The 19,209-nt window shown below is 40.4% G+C and overlaps 1 protein-coding gene across 2 annotated transcripts in view; it reads left to right on the forward strand.

Moving 5' to 3' along the window:
* Positions 1-19,209, forward strand: part of adka (adenosine kinase a) — a 131,394-nt gene that overhangs the window by 95,137 nt on the left and 17,048 nt on the right. For both annotated transcript variants that reach the window (XM_056760773.1, XM_056760774.1), the window contains exons 7-8: positions 7,440-7,610; positions 17,309-17,344. In XM_056760773.1, coding sequence (XP_056616751.1) covers positions 7,440-7,610; positions 17,309-17,344 — 207 coding nt within the window. The remainder of the gene's footprint in view (positions 1-7,439; positions 7,611-17,308; positions 17,345-19,209) is intronic.

Raw genomic sequence — 19,209 nt, forward strand, 5'->3', positions numbered from 1 at the left:
CATCACTCAACTGATTTAACATTTGCGTTTTAGCATTTTTATTGTTTTCATATTTAGGAATAATTTGCACAATTTATATTATTAATGCATTTGCAAAACACTTATCCAAAGCATCTGACAATACATTTAAGCTATCAATAATATATTTATTTGCACATTCTATATTATATTACATTGCATTATATTGTATAAACTACAGTATATAATATATACCTTCGTGTCATGCACTACCAGGAAAGTTTATGATATATGATATGATATGTGGTATCATATGGGATGATATTATATACGATAAGTGAGATGATTTATAATGATATATGCTGTTCAATATATAATATACATATATATCATATAAAAAATGAGTATTGTATATTTTATATTATATATTATGTTGTAGGTTTTTATATGATGTTTTCTGTTAGAAAATTCTATATTTTATATACAAATGTATTATATTATTTCATATAAAATAATAATTATTGTTGTATTTGTGTTGTATTTAACTTCTTATTTGAAATCTAAAATACAAATATTGCATAGATGATTAGTGAAGATTTGTTGCATTTCATGTTTATTCGAGCCATTGACCACCCTCCCATCTACATATTTGTATTAGCATGGTTCGTATCGGTCGACCACTGATCCCAACACAATAGAAGTCACGTCCTCTTTTGACCGTCGGCCACTTGCACGTGTTGCCGCGATACAACTTCGGCCTCCTTTTCCCTTTATGAATGACTGATGCCGCTATCAAACACCCTGCCCACATTTAGTCTCATCATTAGGCATTGACAAGAGGCACTGCTGTTGATGTTTTCATCAGGGACTCTCTCCACAGTTGCCGTCAGATGATTATTTAAACAGCCATTAATCATTAATGGCCCACTTTTGCATGCGCTCATATGTTTCTGAAGGCGCAAGAGCCGGTTACACCGCATGGCACGTCGCAATCGAAACCGCCTTCGATTGGGCTTATATTTCACTTTTCGGCTACGTCTCTGCGTGAAGGCAGCCATCGAGTTTGACAGCCTTCACACTACGTTGGATGTGTTTACACATTTGTTTCCTGTGGTGTTTGAATAGGATTTGACAAGCCCGAGGAGCGTGTGAAGGATTAATAAGCCCAATGTTCCCTTGGAAAGACTTGGACTTATGGAGAATATGTATCCACTTAAAGCAAGGCGAGGCCAGGCCGTCTGCTGCTGCGTTCTTGGCTCACGATTCCATGCTTTCTGGCATGCCGGCGTTTCGCGTCGAACGGTGTAAATTCTTTGCAGACTAAAACATATTACCTCCTGTTGGCCGGGTGCCAAAAATTAAAAGTTGTTTTTTAGCTGGGTGATTATTACTCTTGGCTACACCTGCCTCATTGGCGCTAATGCTAATAGTTTGAGCAATTTGCAGTAACAATCCTAACAGACGGGGTTATTCTTTTGTTAAACATCATCTTAACTTCCCCCGGCGTTCTAAAATTCCCAGCGACAATGGCACGTTTGATGACCTCATTATTAGAGGCCTAATGTGAGATCGCAATATTAGCTGTTTACGTTCATCTGCTTGTTTTGCTTTAAACGTTGATGGCAATATTGTTCCAAAGTAGCATCTGTCTTCATACCAATGTGTTAAGCAGACTGTGCAACTCATCCAGGCGAGCTTTCAACAGCAATTTCAATTTACCTCACAATCTCCCGGCACGCTGAGGAGCAAGATGGATCTAGGAGCTGGCGCGTCAGGTGCTTCTTTGTCTTGTCCAACGAATCAAGTGCTTTTTTTCCGTATCTCAACAGCAGGTGAAAATCTAATTATACCAGGATAGCGAGAGGAGGCGAGCTGTTGCCATATTTTAGCAGCTCTTAATTGTGTGCTAAATAATCTGCTTCGTGCACTCACTCCCATGCGGAGTCACACCATGAAAAATGTCTCCACCTGAAAAAGTCGGCGAAGCTGTTTACTTGGTTTTCCCTACGAGGCTTTCTTAGCGCGGTCCTCTCCCTGTCTTGGAGTCTGTCAAACTGACATTTTAACAATAAAGGCAAAACAAACAAACAAAAACACGCGGCGAACAAACACCTTGAGATTCTTCTCCCTCGCCACATTCTGATGGAGAATCTAAGTCTTGCGGAGATGCCGAATTATTGCACGGATTAGCATCGGCATCTCAAGGCTTTGGGTTCTAAAAGTTTTTGTCTGCTCTAAATCCCAGATAAATTCTTCACTGTTTTCTCCTCGCATGCTCTCTTAACACTAAGCACTCGGCGCGGAGCGCAAACTCAACCGCTTAAAGTTCAGCAAAAGCCATTGATCTCCAGGGCTTCGGAGGAATCCAGCGACTCTAATTATGTAAAACCCGTCAGTTCCTTTTAGCTCTCCGATGCCCATCACGGTTAACCTCCTGATAGGGTTAATGTGTCAGGTTTGGGACTCTCTCGTTTTTGCCTGAGTGAGTGTAATTACGACCTGTCTTATGGTGCTACAAATGAGCGCTCTGGGCCTGCCTCCCCTTAGCTACAGAATAACACACTCCACCTGAAGTGCCAGCGGAAGGCGTGTGAGGACGGATGGCTCCCTTTAATGGACTCGCCGTCTGCGAGCAGCCCGATCTGGTACTCACGTCACGCACTGCGCCTCAGATACATGTCAGGTTAATGGAGCCAGTGATTATTTATTTATGGGCATTATTGCTAAATTGCTGATTACATATTTTTCCAGTGTCTAATTTCTTTACACTGTCATTTTTATAGTTGAAGGCTTTGTCAGCTCCCTAGAAAACCCACCTCCCCTTTCCCCACCCACAGCTATAGAAACGATGAATATAAGAGGCTCACGATCCCCCTAGGGGATGCCGGCTAAGCAGTCTAATTCGTGAAATGTATCTCGCCTCGTATTCACCTGTACACGTCGGAACATCGCCCGCTGAGAATTACCTCCTCTTGAAGTTAAACCAGCAACATTCTTGTGCACCGTCTTATCCTGGAGCCATTCTGACATGTGACTCCACAATGAGATTTTGTTATAATTGATACCAGCAGCCGCGTGTTTATTTTAACATGAAATAAACGTGCAGATTAAGTCCGTCATAACATGATACTTTGGACCGCTTCCTCTGACCGTCTTTGGAAGTTTGTTATGGTTGTCTCAGCATGCATTATAATAAAATGATTCTTTAATCAAGCGCAGGCCTTTCGCGTCCGGATAAAGGCGCGTTTGATGGGCCCGAGAATGAGTAGAAAAAGAATGGCACGTTTGAGAAGAGCTGGCAGCTATTCGGCTTTCATGTCATAGGCTGTCTGCCATTAGCCCGAGCGGCAATATAAGATAAGACCCTGTTGAACATGTTTCTTGAGACGGCCAAAGAAGAACCAGATGTCGTGTGGACTTTGAGGAGTTTAGTGTAGTAAGATGAGCAGCGAACATCAAACACATCTTTTAATCCCTCTGGTATGCACAGCGCTGCTGCACTGTCCCGTTAAAAAAAGATTTATTCTTTGTTTCATTGGTTTAATAAGAGACGTTCGAAATAAAACACACATATGTATATGAAAAATGAGTTGTGTTTGTTTTTGCTAAGTGATGTTCTGTCAAAAACTTGCTGGAACATGGATTGGTCACCAATTGCGAAGACTTATTCTGGCTCGCTATTCCAGCGCTCTCCGTCCAGTGAAGTGAGAGGCAGAAGTGTATTACTCATTTAAGATGGCGGCTGTGATAGTCAGGTGTCAGGTCAGTGCAATCTGCTCAGAGCAGGCCATGTATTGATCCTTCACGTGGGACTCTTTCAGAGATAAAACCTGCGTACGACAGGTGAAAGGGTGAAGATTCTCATCTCCAGGGTCCGTTCAGCTACAGAGAAGTTCAATCCGAGCTTCTTTTTCTCCCAGCACATGGGTTTCAGAGGCCTGCTTAGCATGCAGATTTAATAGAGAATGCTAAACACTGGCCTTTGAAGGGCTTTAATAAACTAGAGCAGATGTCTTGCTGAACACAAGGGCCACGTCGTCTGCCGGTGAGTGGACTCGCCTGGTTGCACGCATTTCCATGTGACATACACCGGTAATTCATAAATGACAATCGTGCATTAAGGCCTCTTTGAGTGACAGGTGACCTTTCATGTTGAGTTTGTGTTTTTTTATTTGAAAGATGTCCGGAGAATTGCAAAACTTTTTAAAGTAGGAAGATGGTGCAGCGGCTTTTCTATGAAAGTTCCTCCCTGTGAAGGGAGGAAAGAGACGTACATCCATTAAAGCGGCTTCCCTCTGGCCATCTCTCTGACTTCAAACACACTAACATTAAAGTTCCAATAATGCAGTGGGCTGATTCTCCCAAACGATGCTCGCACATCGTAGCAGAGGTGTGCTAATGATGGGGGTAATGCTGAGAGACATGCACACAGATGGTCCATTACCACTGCACAGACAGCATCTAAAGCTACCCAGGATGCTGTTGGGCTTGGGCCAGTGTAATGTTTGTTTTTCAAGGTATTTTATTTCTCGGAGTCAAGACGATTGAAAGGTTTGGTCAGACTATTTGAACGATAACATACAGTCAGAAAAGGTATTCAGAGTCATTAAAATATTGTCAGACATGTCATGTTTTGATTGACAAAGTTGACTTGTTTCCTTTATTTTAATATTCAAAGCAAGACTAGATCATTTACTTGAACTATTAAACATTTTTGTTAAAATATTATTTGAAAATCGTATACTTAAAGCGGCGTAACACACAGGGTTCTGCCAATCTCATATTAATTTTGAGTATCTATAGAGTAGTATTGCATACTTCGTATCTTCGAAAAGTATTTAGTTTGATCACATTTATAAAAGAGAGATACAGCTGCACGTTTTTTTCTGAAAACATACGCCGCGTGTGGGGGGGGGGTAGGATGAACTGAAGCACGTGCGCACCCATTGTCAACAAAACACAGACATCAGTTCTACTCACTGCATGCGGTTCATGCCCGGCATCTTTTAGTGCTGGGACGGCGCCATATATCTGTTTCAAACAATCTCCAAATCCAGCGTTATATCCACAGTTTATATAACATTCATCACCCAAATGCAGTGAATTAACAAACACCTGAACTTCACGGTTGTATGATTCTCTTCTGCACCCAAGTGAAAGTGACGTCTGTACATGCTCCTTCTCCTGCTCTCCTGCAGCCGTGCGGCGGCGGCGTGATTTTCCAGGAGAATTGTCCATTAAGGGACTAAGAAAAGTTTTTGCGAAACAGTTTTATATGTTCGAAAAAAACTTTCCAAAACCTGTACGATCGCTGGGGGAGTGTATCGATCACAGAAATACTACATAATACTCCAAACTCGTTTTTTGACAAGTTGACCATGTTCAGCATGAGAAGACAGCACGTCAAACATTGTAAAGAAGTCAGAATGCATGACACATTGTTGCAGGGCCGCTATAAACAATGTCTCTCCAATAAAGTGAATTTAGGCATTCAAAATGTAAAATAATAAAGTATACAATTTTGTAAGTAAAATGTAAAATGAATTCTAAATAAAGTTTAATTAAAACTTAATTAAAATAAGTTAGATTGATACAAAAATAAAAAAATATTTATTCTTTGTATCATCGGTTTAATCGAGACGTCCTAAATAAAACACATGGTGATATGAAATATTTGCTGTGTTTAAAACTTGCATATACATTATTCCGGTTTGTTAAATCCGTCTCGCCAATAAAGTGAATTGAGGCATTAAAAATTTTAAATAATTAAAATATTTTATTTCTAAATTATTATTATAAATTAATTTGAATGATAAATTAATAAAACATATTATGTTAATTATTTATTAAAAAAATAGAAATATATAACTAACCCTTACTTATATTGCATTATTGTGAATATATTGGTCAATATTTGAACCAATGCAGAAATTTACTTTAAAAATATCAAAGAATATTAATGACCATTTTGTTTGAACGTGGACAAAGTGGAAAAGTAGTGTAAACTTTTGATATAAAAACAACACTTCTAGTCTTTTCAAACTTGTTTCTTTTTTTATAAAGTTTCATCATGTGTTGCTTTCCAGAGAGAGGGAAATGATGACATCTGTTATTACTGACAGTAGTGGATGGATGGTTCATACGCCCACATAGGAACAATGTACTGTACGCCGGTGACAAGCCTCTCGGATTCCCTCTCTGAACGGTGTAATAGCTGACACAGTCACACTAAACACACGAAGGTCACTTCTCTCCACTCTCAGCTACAAAAGCCTCTTCTGTTTTAATGGAGAGCTCGGAGCGTTGGTAAAAGCCATTGGTCCTCCAGCAACACAGTGTTCTCACACTCTCTATTGTGATTCTCTCTCCATTTTCTGTTTTATCCCTCTGTGTCCTCCGATTCCCTTAATCTCACCTACACCGTATCTCTGAATTGTTCCCTCAGTGCAAGAAGAAGTGTATGGAAGGAACAGGCCCAGCGTGGGGTTTCAGGTTTAAATGCAGAGGTGTTGCCTTACCAAGTCTGTATTCATTCACACAATGAACCGAGTAGCCTCTCTTGTTTCTTGGTAAGAAGAGTCCAGACAAGACCTTTGTTTTCCACTTCATCAGATGCTAGTGTGTTTTTTTACTCCTGTCCTTCTGGAACAAAGGCTGGAGAGCAGCCATCACACTGGGCTCGGCCGAGTCTCTTCGGACACGCCGTGCAAGTGAGGGGAAAATCACACCGTGTCTTCAGATCTCCTTTCTGGGAGCGTAAGGGCACTTGGGGAGACTCTGTTACAATTGCAGTGTCTGGCAAAACAAGCCTTTTTATTTTACCGACAACATCCACATGCAAATATAAACAACTCTTGTAAATGAAATTAAGCTTTTCTTCAGCTACTGTAGTTATTTCAAACAACATGGAACGTTGCATTCAGTAGTAGCTACATTTCTCTACCCAATTTGTTATCACCGTTCACGCCTCTTTTTATATAATGTATATATTGTGGTCTGTTTTTTCACCTCTGCACAAAGCGAGCCCACAGCAGAAGCATGAGCGAGATGTGTTCCTCGGAGAGCCGTGTGACCTTGCACTTATTCCTCTGTGCCAAGGTGCCCTTTGTTGTATTGGATTGTCTCTGTGAACTCTCGCTGCTCTCTGATGGAAACTCTGCTGCAATTACGGACTCCATTTGTCATCATTCATTCTCATCTCCTAAAACCTTAATCCTGTTTGTGCCTCATCATACTCTCCATTATATCAAGCTTAGCCATGTTTATTCCACAACTAGGAGAAACGTGTTACATTTTTCTGCTCCTCCTGTTCTGTTGTAACGCTCAGATTTATCGATTTATAGAGTACTGTTCACTTAATTCTTTGTTGCGCTTAGATTTTTCAAACAAAAATGGCTTGCTTGTGATATAAAAAATATATATCTCGCCCTTTTTCTTTTGTGCTATAATATAAGTGTTTTGACTTTATCCATTTTTTTCAGGGTTTTTTCCTCACCGTGTCCGTGGAGTCCGTCCTGAAGGTGGCCAAACACGCCTCTAAGAGCAACAAGATCTTCTGCTTGAATCTGTCGGCTCCCTTCATCTGTGAGTTTTACAAGGAAGCCCTGATGAAGGTCATCCCCTACGTGGATATCCTTTTCGGCAATGAGTTGGTGAGTCGTCATACATCCTCACATGCTGTAGTGTAGTATATGTGAGACAGTGATCTTTTCATGCAATCGTAACACTTGATTTAATTTATCAACCACACTGTTGTTGTTGTTGCGTACTTGAGGTAGGCACTCAGTCAGTTAATGTAAATATAAAATGGAAATGTTATGTAAATGGTTTTCTGGAACATGATCACAATGAGAGAATTTGAATAGGCAAGATGCTTGATTTATGTTTTTTTTTTTTTGTACTTTGGAGTGTACTGACTGTACTCATTATTAGAGTAACACCATTTATACAGCCAGCAGACTGGCTCACAGGCAACTCTCAGTGTGTGAGACTCGGAGACTCTAGGCTTGTTCTGACTCATTGTGGTCTCGAGTCCGAGCTCAGTTTTGCTTGCGAGGTGTCAGAGTGGTTTATAGGTATGTGACATGTGCAAGGACAGACCTAACAAGTTGAAGAATTATGCGTAGGACTGAATTTCTTTATTGAATTTTCTCTAGCTGATTTTGACCCCCAACTGGTTGAGTTATTTTAAAATGGTTTATGTAGCGTTGCATTGGAATCTATCCGCATTCTCTTAGTAGTTTTGAGATATTAAGCTTCAAAGTTTTTTGCATTCCATTTGACCTTTATTTTAAACCTTTTTTTTTTTTTAAATAAAACCTCACATAATGTAAATAAGTTTTCGGAGAAAAATAATATGTGAATTACTCAGTTTTGGCTAAATTAAAGGGATAGTTGACCCCAAAATGAAAATTCTTTCATTATTTAGTCACTCTTGTCTTATTAAACCTGTATGACTTACTTTCTTCTACAGAATACAAAAGAAATGTTGAAGAATGTTGGTTACAAAACAACACTGGCCCTCATTGACTTCCATTGTATGGACACCAAACCTCTGAGACATTTCTCAAAATATCTTCGTTTGTGATCCATAGAAAAAAGTTAAATTTCCAAACAAACTTTTTTGATTTGTATTCTCTTCTTATTTGGAATGTGATGGAAGAAAACCGTATATACAAGTCATACCACCCATCACTAACAGGATTACAGTACAAACTACAGCAGAGTTTACAGCATTACCATTAAAAGCAAAGACACCACTTTAAGGAAAATAAACACCAACGGCCGTCAGAATCACAAAAACTATATAACACAGCTGTAATAATTCCTTTAAAGCATCCACAGTTTCCATCTCTCAGACTAATTAAATGGTGCATATATGGTGAGTAGCTGCACTCTAGTCGAGCGCTATTAATTTGTGTTAGCCTTTATGTACGTCTAGCTCTCTGCTGGTCGGTATGAAGTGTTTTGGCAGCTGGAGCTTGTCTCAATGCGTGTGTGTGGGTGGGATCTAACACAGACAGGCAGGCCTTTATCTGCGTTGACAGGGTAGGCGCAGCGAGAGACGTCCAGGCCCTGCACCACCTCACGCCCCCTTAACTGGCACACATGAAGTGTGTAATATCCAGGGAGTGCCGTTGGTCTAATTGAGTCCTTCCCCGCTCCCCTCCTGCCTGCCTGCATGACATGAACCAGAGAAAAGTGAAACATTTCAGGAAATGTAATGGCCTCCAGTTAATTAAGTGAGAGAGCCGTGCAGTAAGAGCCAAAACCAGATGGCGCTGAATTTACGCTCGCACACTTCGGCGTGCACCCGCCCGCCATCTCCAACGATTTGCCCTCCGTTTGCCACATACATGATAAAATTCAACAATGCGAATTGTCTGTGTCATTACAGATGAATTTGTTGAGCAGAAGGCTCAGACAATGTAGATAAATGGCATGATTAATTGGAACAGAATGAATAACCCTGACTGATGTTGTATAAGCAGTGATTAACTCGCGCTCAGAGCTCAGATTGTTTTAAATAACAGGGGAGTTAAAGCCATGATTGCTACGAGGTTACGAAATGATTGAAATCGCTCTGCTGCTGCCTATGCGAGGAAGAGAGAGAGATGGAGGGAGGAGAAATCAAGAGCTTGGAAGAGTTGACTCATTGTAAAGATCTACCCAAAGGCCTTCTGCCTTGAATAACGTTATTCTCAATAGCACAGGGACACACAAGCTAATTCAAGGCTTTTTGTAGCAGAACTAAGACACAGATGATATACAGTAGATACGTTTTTCTTCAGAAGTCTTGTTTGCATGTCTGTGGGCTGGGTTAAGGATTCCTGAAAGGGATAGTTTACCCAATAAACCTGTTTTATTATTTATGTAGTCTGATGTCATTCCAAACCTGTATGACTTTCTTTCATCTGCAGAACACAGAAGAGGATATTTTGAAGAGTGTCGTTAACCGAATAGTCATTGATTTCCATTATTTCGATATTAAACTACTGAGACAAAAGATATTCTTTTGCATTTTATAAAAGAGTCATATGTACAAGTTTGGAATAACATCAGGATGAGTGAATGATGAATTATCATTTTATAGGTGAACTATCCCTTTAACAAAAGTTGTGGTCCTACAATGTGACCATGTGGTGTTTTAGAGGGACAGTTTGCCCAAAAAGGAAAAGTCTGTCATTTACTCCCCCTCAGATAGTTCCAGAGCTGTATACAACATTTTGTTCTGCTAAACACGAAGGAAGATATTTTGAAGAATGTTAGTAACCAAACAGATCTCAATCCCCATGTACTGCCATAGAGGGAAAATAAATACTATGAGTCAATGGTGATGGGACATTCTTCCAAGTATCTTCCTTTGTGTTAAGCAGAAGAACAAAATGATATAAGTTTGGAACAATCTGAGTGTCAGTAAATCATTTTTTTGTGTTTGTAGTCAGTATTAACATTGTCTGAGTTTTTTTTTAAAATACTGTTTCTTTCTTATGCTGCTATACTAAATGTCAGGAAGTAAATAATAAGAGTAATTTGATTATATGTTCAGCTACTACCAAAACTAAAGTATTCTTAGTTCCGCATATTACATTTTATCATATTTAAACCCTTTTTTTCCTACAAAGCCAGCCAGCATCGAAAAAAGACTATAGACTCGGTCTGGCCCTAATTTCAACATTGTCTGGTGCTCTACAGTTCATCTAGACACATCCACTGGCAATAACCTCTGCGTATCTGCTCTGTTTGTGTAACTGTTTAAGCAGTGAAGCTTTATTGGGCTTGTGTATGTGTGTCATCCCCCCGCTGATTGCGTGTAGGTGACGGACAGTTCATGTAGGAAGACCGAGGTAATGAGGGGGATATGCCTCCCATCGGCCCCCCACCTCCCAGCTGATTCACATGCGCACACACATACATATACATTTTGAGAGACAGACGTCAAGTTTAAAAGATCTTGTTGACAATCACGGATGGACATTTCCAGAGCTTTGAGCCGTGGTGGGCCCCCCTGAGATGCTTGAAAGTCTTTCGGAGACATTTGGTGATGTTTTACTTGGTTAGCAGAAAAAATAGTTTCAAGTAGTTTAGAAGCAGCTGTCGGAATTCAGAGCAGAAGGGACGTGGACAGGGAGAGAAAGAGAATGAGAGGGAAGATACAAGGTGAGGTAATTAAAAAAAACGCTCTAGAGCTGGATGCTGTCAGGGGACTCACGCGATGCACACTCTACACAAGAGTGCTTTCCTGCAGCATCACTCACTGAATTCAATTAAAGGACTGACCTGTGTGCAGATATACAAGCTTAATTTATTTAGGATATAATAGGGTTTGATGCATTTATTTTATAAGTGGTGCAAAAAGGCAACTATTCTGTCAAATCTGAACAAATATTTAGAAATCAACAGTTGTCAGAACTAAACTGTAAACTATATTATATTAATATATGAGTGAGTCTTAGCCACGCCCACTTATTTACATACCACAGTATAGAACACTTTGCAAGATGTAAAGATGTAAAGATGTCCAGAAGCACTTGCGGTTTCAGTTTGTATATCATTTTTATTTAATCTTACAAATATAATTAAATATTAAAGATATTAAGTTAACATTTGAATTCTCTTATAAATGTTCTGTTTGTTGTATTTTGTTGAAATGTTTGTACAGTGTTAAAAAAACTAAATCGTGTTGGACCTGCATTTTTTACGTCTTCTGAAGTAGTCTATATAACAGAATCGAAAAAGTCATTTGCAAATTATATAAACAGTACCTTCATACTACCAGATTTTATAAAATTATTCTTTCTTTGCCCACCGAATATTGTTAGTTGTCTAAAATGTTAATATACTGTATATATAAAGCCCCATAAATTCCTGTTTTGTCAAAATAAAAATGTTGTTAATTCCTGTTTCTGTAGTCCGTTTTTGTATTTCAGGGCTGATAGAGTAGTTATGGTTTGAATGCATGACTGTGAGATCAGATCAGGGTCAAAACAGTGTAGTTCAGCTAACAGCTATAATCGTAGAGCTCAGAAGGCTTTACCCAGAATACCCCTGACATTGAAGCTCACAACCTGTCTTCAGCTTGATAGGGAGTTCCCTTACACCGATTTGAGGGCAAGAGGCCCGTCTTTAATAGGTACGGTGGCAGACACGCCTGCCTCTCTTTTGAGGCGTAAAGTGATGATGGATGGAAGAGAAGGCATTGTGTTGAGGGCCGATCAATAGCTGCCACCGAGTCCAGTGTATTTCTGTCACTGTGGGCTCGAGTGTGGGTTGTCAGCTGGTTGTTGGCAGAATGATTTGGGAAAGTTTAACACAAGCCTGTTGTGATGCTCTACACATCAGTCAGGTTGGTTAACAGTCACCTCTGCCACACACAGAGGTGTGTGTCGTGTTGATCAGTCTTGTGCGTGAGTAGTTGTATTGTGTGTGTATTGTTTAGCTATAATATTTAAAAAGGCTGTATAAAATTATGCATTTTACTGTTATCTACACTTAAACTTCAAAGAAGTACAAAAGTTCTTTGCTTTCCAGTGAAAAGATAACATGTCTGATGTAAGATCAGATCAAATGTATGATGTAATTCATTGGAAATTAGAGAAATGTGATGTTTGGAGCACGTCCTCCAGTACATATTTTTGTCCTGGTTGTTGACATGCGCTGGTTCCTTACTGGATGACTACGTGCCAGCAAGCACCGTTGACTCATGTGAAACAGCCCCTCATATCTCATCAGGGTGTGTGTGTGTGTCAGACCAGTCTGGAACTTCATGGCCCTGTTTATAAATGTCTCTGTATTTACCCTCTTTCGTAAGCCTGTATTCATCATGCAATAGCCTCCCCACAATCCCACAACCTTGTTTACGCGCTTACCCACATTTTTGTGACGGTGCGCGGACAATGGCAGGCTTTGACAGCGATCGCAACGTACTCGGATTGCGCTAATAAGGCTATCATTGAGAAAGATGTCATGCGCTAAGGGCGGGGGTGTTTTTTTCCCCACCTCTTCTGTTCTGTCTAAACCAGGAGAGACTGCAGTCAGCACTCATGATTCTGGTAATGATATCATTACAGCTGGTTATTGCTTCTCATGCATTGTTTAACAAAGACATGTTTGAAGTGCTCAGCGGAAGCCTCAGATAGAGTTTTCTCAGCTTGCCAGTCGAATCAAAAGGCGGAGAGCAGATCAAGTGCAGGTGACACCTTTTTAAGCTCTCCACACGCTTTGATAAGAAGAAAGTTACAGTAATGTCCCAAAATGACGGCATGTGGAAAAAACTCTTTCCTGCCATATATTAGGGTGACAGTTAGTAAGCTTTTACAAACACTTGCTCAACAACTTATTCAAATGGATGTAATCTCTAGCGCCGTCGATATTTGGTGTAAAATAACGGCTGGTGATGTTTATCTCTTCCAGTTTGCTAACGAAGTTCTGTTTCTAGTTTAAAAGAAGATAATATGAGGATAATTGGAGGATATCCAAGTGAGCTGTGTGGAAATATTACGCAACGGTTCTGCAGGTGACCCGGTTTTAGTCCTTTGTGCCCTAGTCCTGTTTGCTCTGGACCACCACATATTATATTCTGTCATCTGTGTTCATTTTTGGGCGGTATAACGATTAATCACATCCAGAATAAAAGTTTGTGTGGTATGTGTTTGTGATAATATATATCTATGCGCTGTGCATATTCATTTTGTACTTATAAACACAAAAACATACACATACATGTATCTATATTTAGGAAATGTTAGGTATTTATTCATATTCACCAATAATTCAATTTATATATAATTATGAATATGTATTCATGTTTATCTAAAAAAAATCTAGAAAAAAACTAATTAATATGCAAAAAACTATTATTCTGGATGTGATTAATCACGATTATTTATTTGACTGCCCTGTTCATTTTCAAAAAAAGGAAAAAAATACTGTTTATAAAAACAGCCATTCTACATTTTTTTAAAGTGACTATTGTTCCTTCCAATACAACAGTTCTGAAAGTATCGATTCGCCCATTCCTCAGGTAAATCCAGTTATCATTCTAGCGCCGTAGTGTTTCCTTAGATCTACCCAGTGGGTATTTTCTTTCTAAATTGTCACATGCCCGCTGTACTCATGCCTGCGTGAGTGTAGCTGTTGTAGCTGAGGTGAGCACTGCAGTCCACCTGGACATCGGCCATCTGCAGCCACATCAACATCCATCATCCCACACGCACTGAACAGCATCAACACACGCTCGCGTCCAGGGTAACACAACACATCTCACTGTGAATTACAGAACCTGTCTGTTGCATTTCTCAACCTCTCTAATCTCTTTGGTAACTATAATGAAGCATCTTAAATCGAAGCTTGACATCGATACAGTGAACCTTTGTTTGTGTGGAGCTTGTGCAAGTTATTTTCAGTTTGCAAATCTTGTTTGACTGTCATGGTACACTTGCTGCGTAAAGCAATATTTGGTTTGTATTCAATTGCCATTTTTTTACAGGAAGTGCATTAACAATGGAGCCAAATTTTTGTTTGTCAAACCGTTTTTGAGATCTTTCACACAGTCACAATGGTGGCAAGGATCCCAGTAACTTCCAATGCTCCTGTTGGAGTTTTAATCTCCGACTATAACCTTTGGATAAGCGGCATAGCGATTTAACCATCACGTCTGTGTTATTCGCCGCCGATGTGTCATTTCCTGCTGTAATTTTCAGCTCTGTTTGTGACCGTATCTGGGTGACATGTCATCAGTTATAGAATCGATGTCTAGGACAAGCTTTGCTTGCTTCCAGCTCTTTAGCAGTAATTGCATCTGGTGGTGGTAAGTGCAGGATTAGTGGCTTTAGATAAATTTCCACTGAAAGAGCCTGTCTTCTGTGGCTTGTTTGTCGCTCTTTCACAGCCTCTCTCTCACCATCCTGTCCTTCTCGGTGTCTCTCGGTCCGTCTCTCTCTATTGGTTTGTTGTTTGTTGCGCGTCACGCTCCAGTTGGCCTGCTGCATTCTCACGGGAGTATCTTAACACCTCAGCAGTGCTGGCTTTCTTCCCTCTAATCTTCCTCTTACCCGGCCCAGATTACTGTATCAATAACCATCTGCCAGCCCCCTCAGACAGCATTGCCCCCTGTGCAGTCACAGCCCATGGCCATGCAGGAAAATGTGGGACTTTTGGGATGCCGTAACCACATTACACCGTGATCGGTAACCGACAGTTGCATCTTTGTTTGTCTATCCGTCTCGTCCGCCTCTGGTTCACCATTGTTTATGTCACCGGGACAAAAACAAAATGTGGGAAAATAACATCTTATGACTGTTTGGTTTGAAATTTTCACTTTTTGTTTTGTTTGGTTTTTTTCTTCCCTTAGTTAGCGGATGATTTAAGAGCTTGGGCTGTCCCGTTTTTGCGTTTGTTGAACTTTGTCTTCTTTGGCCCCATTACTTGCAGCTACCATTGCTGGCCCCGTTCACGAGGAGAAACGTTGTCTCTATTTTCTTCCGTGAGCTTTATCACAGCTCAGACAACCACACAGGACCTGAGATGAGAGAAGTCAGTGAAGTAAATAACCAGCTTTCCGGACATTTTCTAAGGCAGACCAAGATGTCAGTGTTCGCTCGCCCCCTCTTCATTCAAAACCACACGCTTCACCTCAACTGTAAAACCACCTTTGTTCTACTTCAGCCTTCTGTCATTATCTCTCTTTTTGTACTGCTGTTCCCAAGACTGTCAATGTAAGAACTTTGCATATTAAAAATGCCTCCCAAGGTTAAATCTGAGAAGTTTATAGTTTTATAGATCCTTGGCAGTTATTTGCAGCGACAAATTGTGCAGAAGCTATTTTAGATGTCCTGAAATGCAATGTTATCTTTAGTATTAACCAAGAGTATAGGAAGTTTACCTGTCTGTCTAACCAATGGCAGGGAATGGGAAATATTTATGGGAGCATTTTTTTTCAGCTACTCAGTAGTCACATTAAAATATATTTTTCTGAGTTAATCTGCCTTATAGTCAGTCCTCTTTGAATCTCAATGAGATTGGCTTCCATTGTTGCACTTGTATCTCTATATGCACGTCCTTGCATAACAACAGCACACAAGCCGAGGAAAGTAATAATTTGTCGCTTAGGCTAATTAAGTGACTTAGAAAATGCACTTCTTTCTTTATCCTAGTGTTTTCATAGCCCGTGCTTGTAAAAAGTGTCTGTTACAGTTTTCCAGAGGGGTTGCATTAACTCTAATTCCTGGAGCTAATCTTGAAATAATTCTGTTTAATCACTCTTAATAAAAGAGTGGCTCACCTCCGCTGCCAGATAGCCGCATTATCAGATCATTGAGCTGTAATTGGTGTCATGAAACCTGGTGGTGGGTTATCTCCATGGGGACCGCGGGAGTTTTTCCCCAACTTTATGGTGCAGAGATTAACCTTGGAGCGTTTGACCTCCGTGCAGTGAACACAAACACGGCTATATCTGCAGCTCGGTGACCCTGAAGTGTAAAATCTTGTGACTGCAACCACATACAAACAGCATAATGCCTGGCCTGAGTGTTTACAGAGTGCCTGATTGATGTCAGATGTGCTATTTTAGATGAATGTACATGTCTAGGGTCTATTATGCAGCGCTTGTGACAGGCAGGCTGAAGGTGGCCTCTGGCCCTTACATCATGAAGCTCTGGTTCTTTCCGACCTCCCCCCTTCCCCTCTAAAGGCCGAGGTTGTCACAACTGGTCCCTGGAGTCATTCAGCCAAGCAAAGGGCGAAACCCGCCACACATAATTGGAATCTTTTAACCCTCAAAGAGGCCTTTTATATTGTGGAATAGCCCAATAATAAAGCTGTTTATTTGTCTCCACAAATCCAGACATAAATCAGCTCCATTCTTTCAAACACAAGCGTTTCAGATCATGTTGTTTGAAAAAAATACATATAACATAACACACATAGGTGTGTGTGTGTGTGTTTGTATCTATATACTGTATATCTATGTATATTGTATTGCAAAATATATGATTATTATTATAACTATATCAATCTATCTATGTATAATGCTTTACCATTATATGTGTATGTATATAGCACATATAGTATATTATATTGTATTACAAAATATACTATTTATTATATCAGTGTCAAAAATATTAAAGTATGAAAATATAAGACAATATATGACATTGATTTTAAGCATAAATGGGTCATACAACGTATTTGTATGCGTTTCATTGGTTTTAAATTAAATGTAGATAATATAATGCTTATCATGTGCTACATTATCTAAGAAGGGCTTTGAAACGTGGTCTTAATGAAAGAAAATCATTGCTCCACTAAGCCGTCATTAATTACGAACGCATTTGTGCTCTGTTTTTTGCAGGAGGCCGCGATGTTTGCGCGAGAACAGGGCTTTGAGGTGAGTGGATGGAGGATCACACACTAAACAGATCCTAAAGGATTATTTTTCAGCTGATAATGAAGTTCTTTTTCGGACAGTGATTGATGTGCTATTATAGTCTCTTGGCCCCCTTGCAGCGGTCGCCATAGCAACCTGGCAGTCGTCATGGTTTCTTTGTTCAGCCAGCACTCCAGCTCACACACTCTCTCTCTTTCTCACACACACACACTTACACGCACACAAACACATTTTCTCCCCTACTCTCACACATTCTCTTCTCCTCTCTCTCTGTCGTTCCCCGCCTTTTCTGTTATGACGCATTCCACCCAGATCTGCACCCAACATCGCCTACAGATGTTATTTATTGAATTTTGAAAAGGCTCTTGGGAGGAGTGAAAGAAACCCTTAGGAGCTGCTTTCAATCCTGCCGCCGTACAGGGCAGGGCTGGCAGGTGCCTTTGTTGAAGAACCCACCTTGTTAGCTTCATTACACCGCATCACGGATTCACCGCGTATTATCCTCAATTATACCGCGCCGCATCCCCTCATAAATACTGGATCACCTCTCCCTCTAGTCACGGAATGTGGAAACACTGATTGGCCTTGTTTGCACATAACGTGTCAAAATAATATGAGTTATCTCCCCCAAAAGCAGGGAAATGCAAATGTAATAGTGCTGTTTCTCCTCTCATATTCACAAATGTAAGCGGGGCGGGATGGGGAGGTTCGCCGCTGCTGTTAAGTGTGAATTCATAAGCAAAGTAAATGTGAGTTTAGGAACAGTATGCTTAAATAATTGAAGTGGCTTATCTTTTTTCAAATGCAGAGCTATCCGCCTGAATGTGTTTCGTCTCAGTATGAATAATTGTCTTCTAGGATCACTCAAGGTGCGATCGACGTGACTGGAATGCAAAGCAGATTCTGGCAGCCGAGTAAGTTAGAGAGAGAGGGTGCAGGGGGCGAGCGAGAGAGAGAGAGAGCGAGAGAGAGAGAGGAACAGTTCGTGAGCCAGGGAGATAGAGGAGGGGGGACAGAGCTTGCAACGCTCAGTGTAAATATATAAATGGCAAGCACTGTCACACACTGAGAGTACCTCTTCACTGATTTCACACACGTCATGTTGATTTAAGGCTCAGAGAAAAGGGAATCTTTGACATACGAGTCTTTACTGTGATTTTGTACCTACTCTCGACAGCGTAGTTGAAGTGTAGCTAAAAGGTGGACATTTGGTGACAGGATTGATGCGGTTGAGAAAAATAAACTCCGTTCCTTCAGTTCCAAACCTGCTGATATGTTTGAGGCGTTTTTGATCAAATTCTCACATCAGCTGATTTTTCACATGAGCTGGCCTCCAAACTCACCGCGCCCCCTTCATTTATCAGCAATAAACCTGTGCCCCTCGTACCTCAAGCAAAACAGGATTTGTTTTGTTTCGGTGTTGGATAATAAAACAATAAAGGCGCAACAATATGCATTATCGTGGTTGTAGGCACTGGATATTATTGCCTTCCCACTATAGTCACATAGTAATACAGACATCCAATAAACTAGACGATTATCCCTAAAACTTGCTAGACGCACCAACCGACCCTTTGTAAAGATATTTTCCTCACGTCGTGCACGACGTGGCAACATTCACAAGTGCGAAAAGTGTTTTCACAATACAGATCTACACCTCGTGAAAATCTGCGCGCGCCGCTTCATAAAAGTGAAAATCAAACACATGCGCTTAGCGTCAATCCATTTGCTTTGCTTCAAAGAGATGCCTTGTTAATAAATCAATTTACATCTCGAGAAGGTAGATAAGAGCGTGTTATTTTCTCTCTGTATCGAGTCGACATAAGATCTGGCTCGCAGTGTGATCTGATTCTCATCTGTTTTAC

This window comes from Triplophysa dalaica, chromosome 11 (genome assembly GCF_015846415.1).
Source record: "Triplophysa dalaica isolate WHDGS20190420 chromosome 11, ASM1584641v1, whole genome shotgun sequence".
NCBI lineage: Eukaryota > Metazoa > Chordata > Actinopteri > Cypriniformes > Nemacheilidae > Triplophysa > Triplophysa dalaica.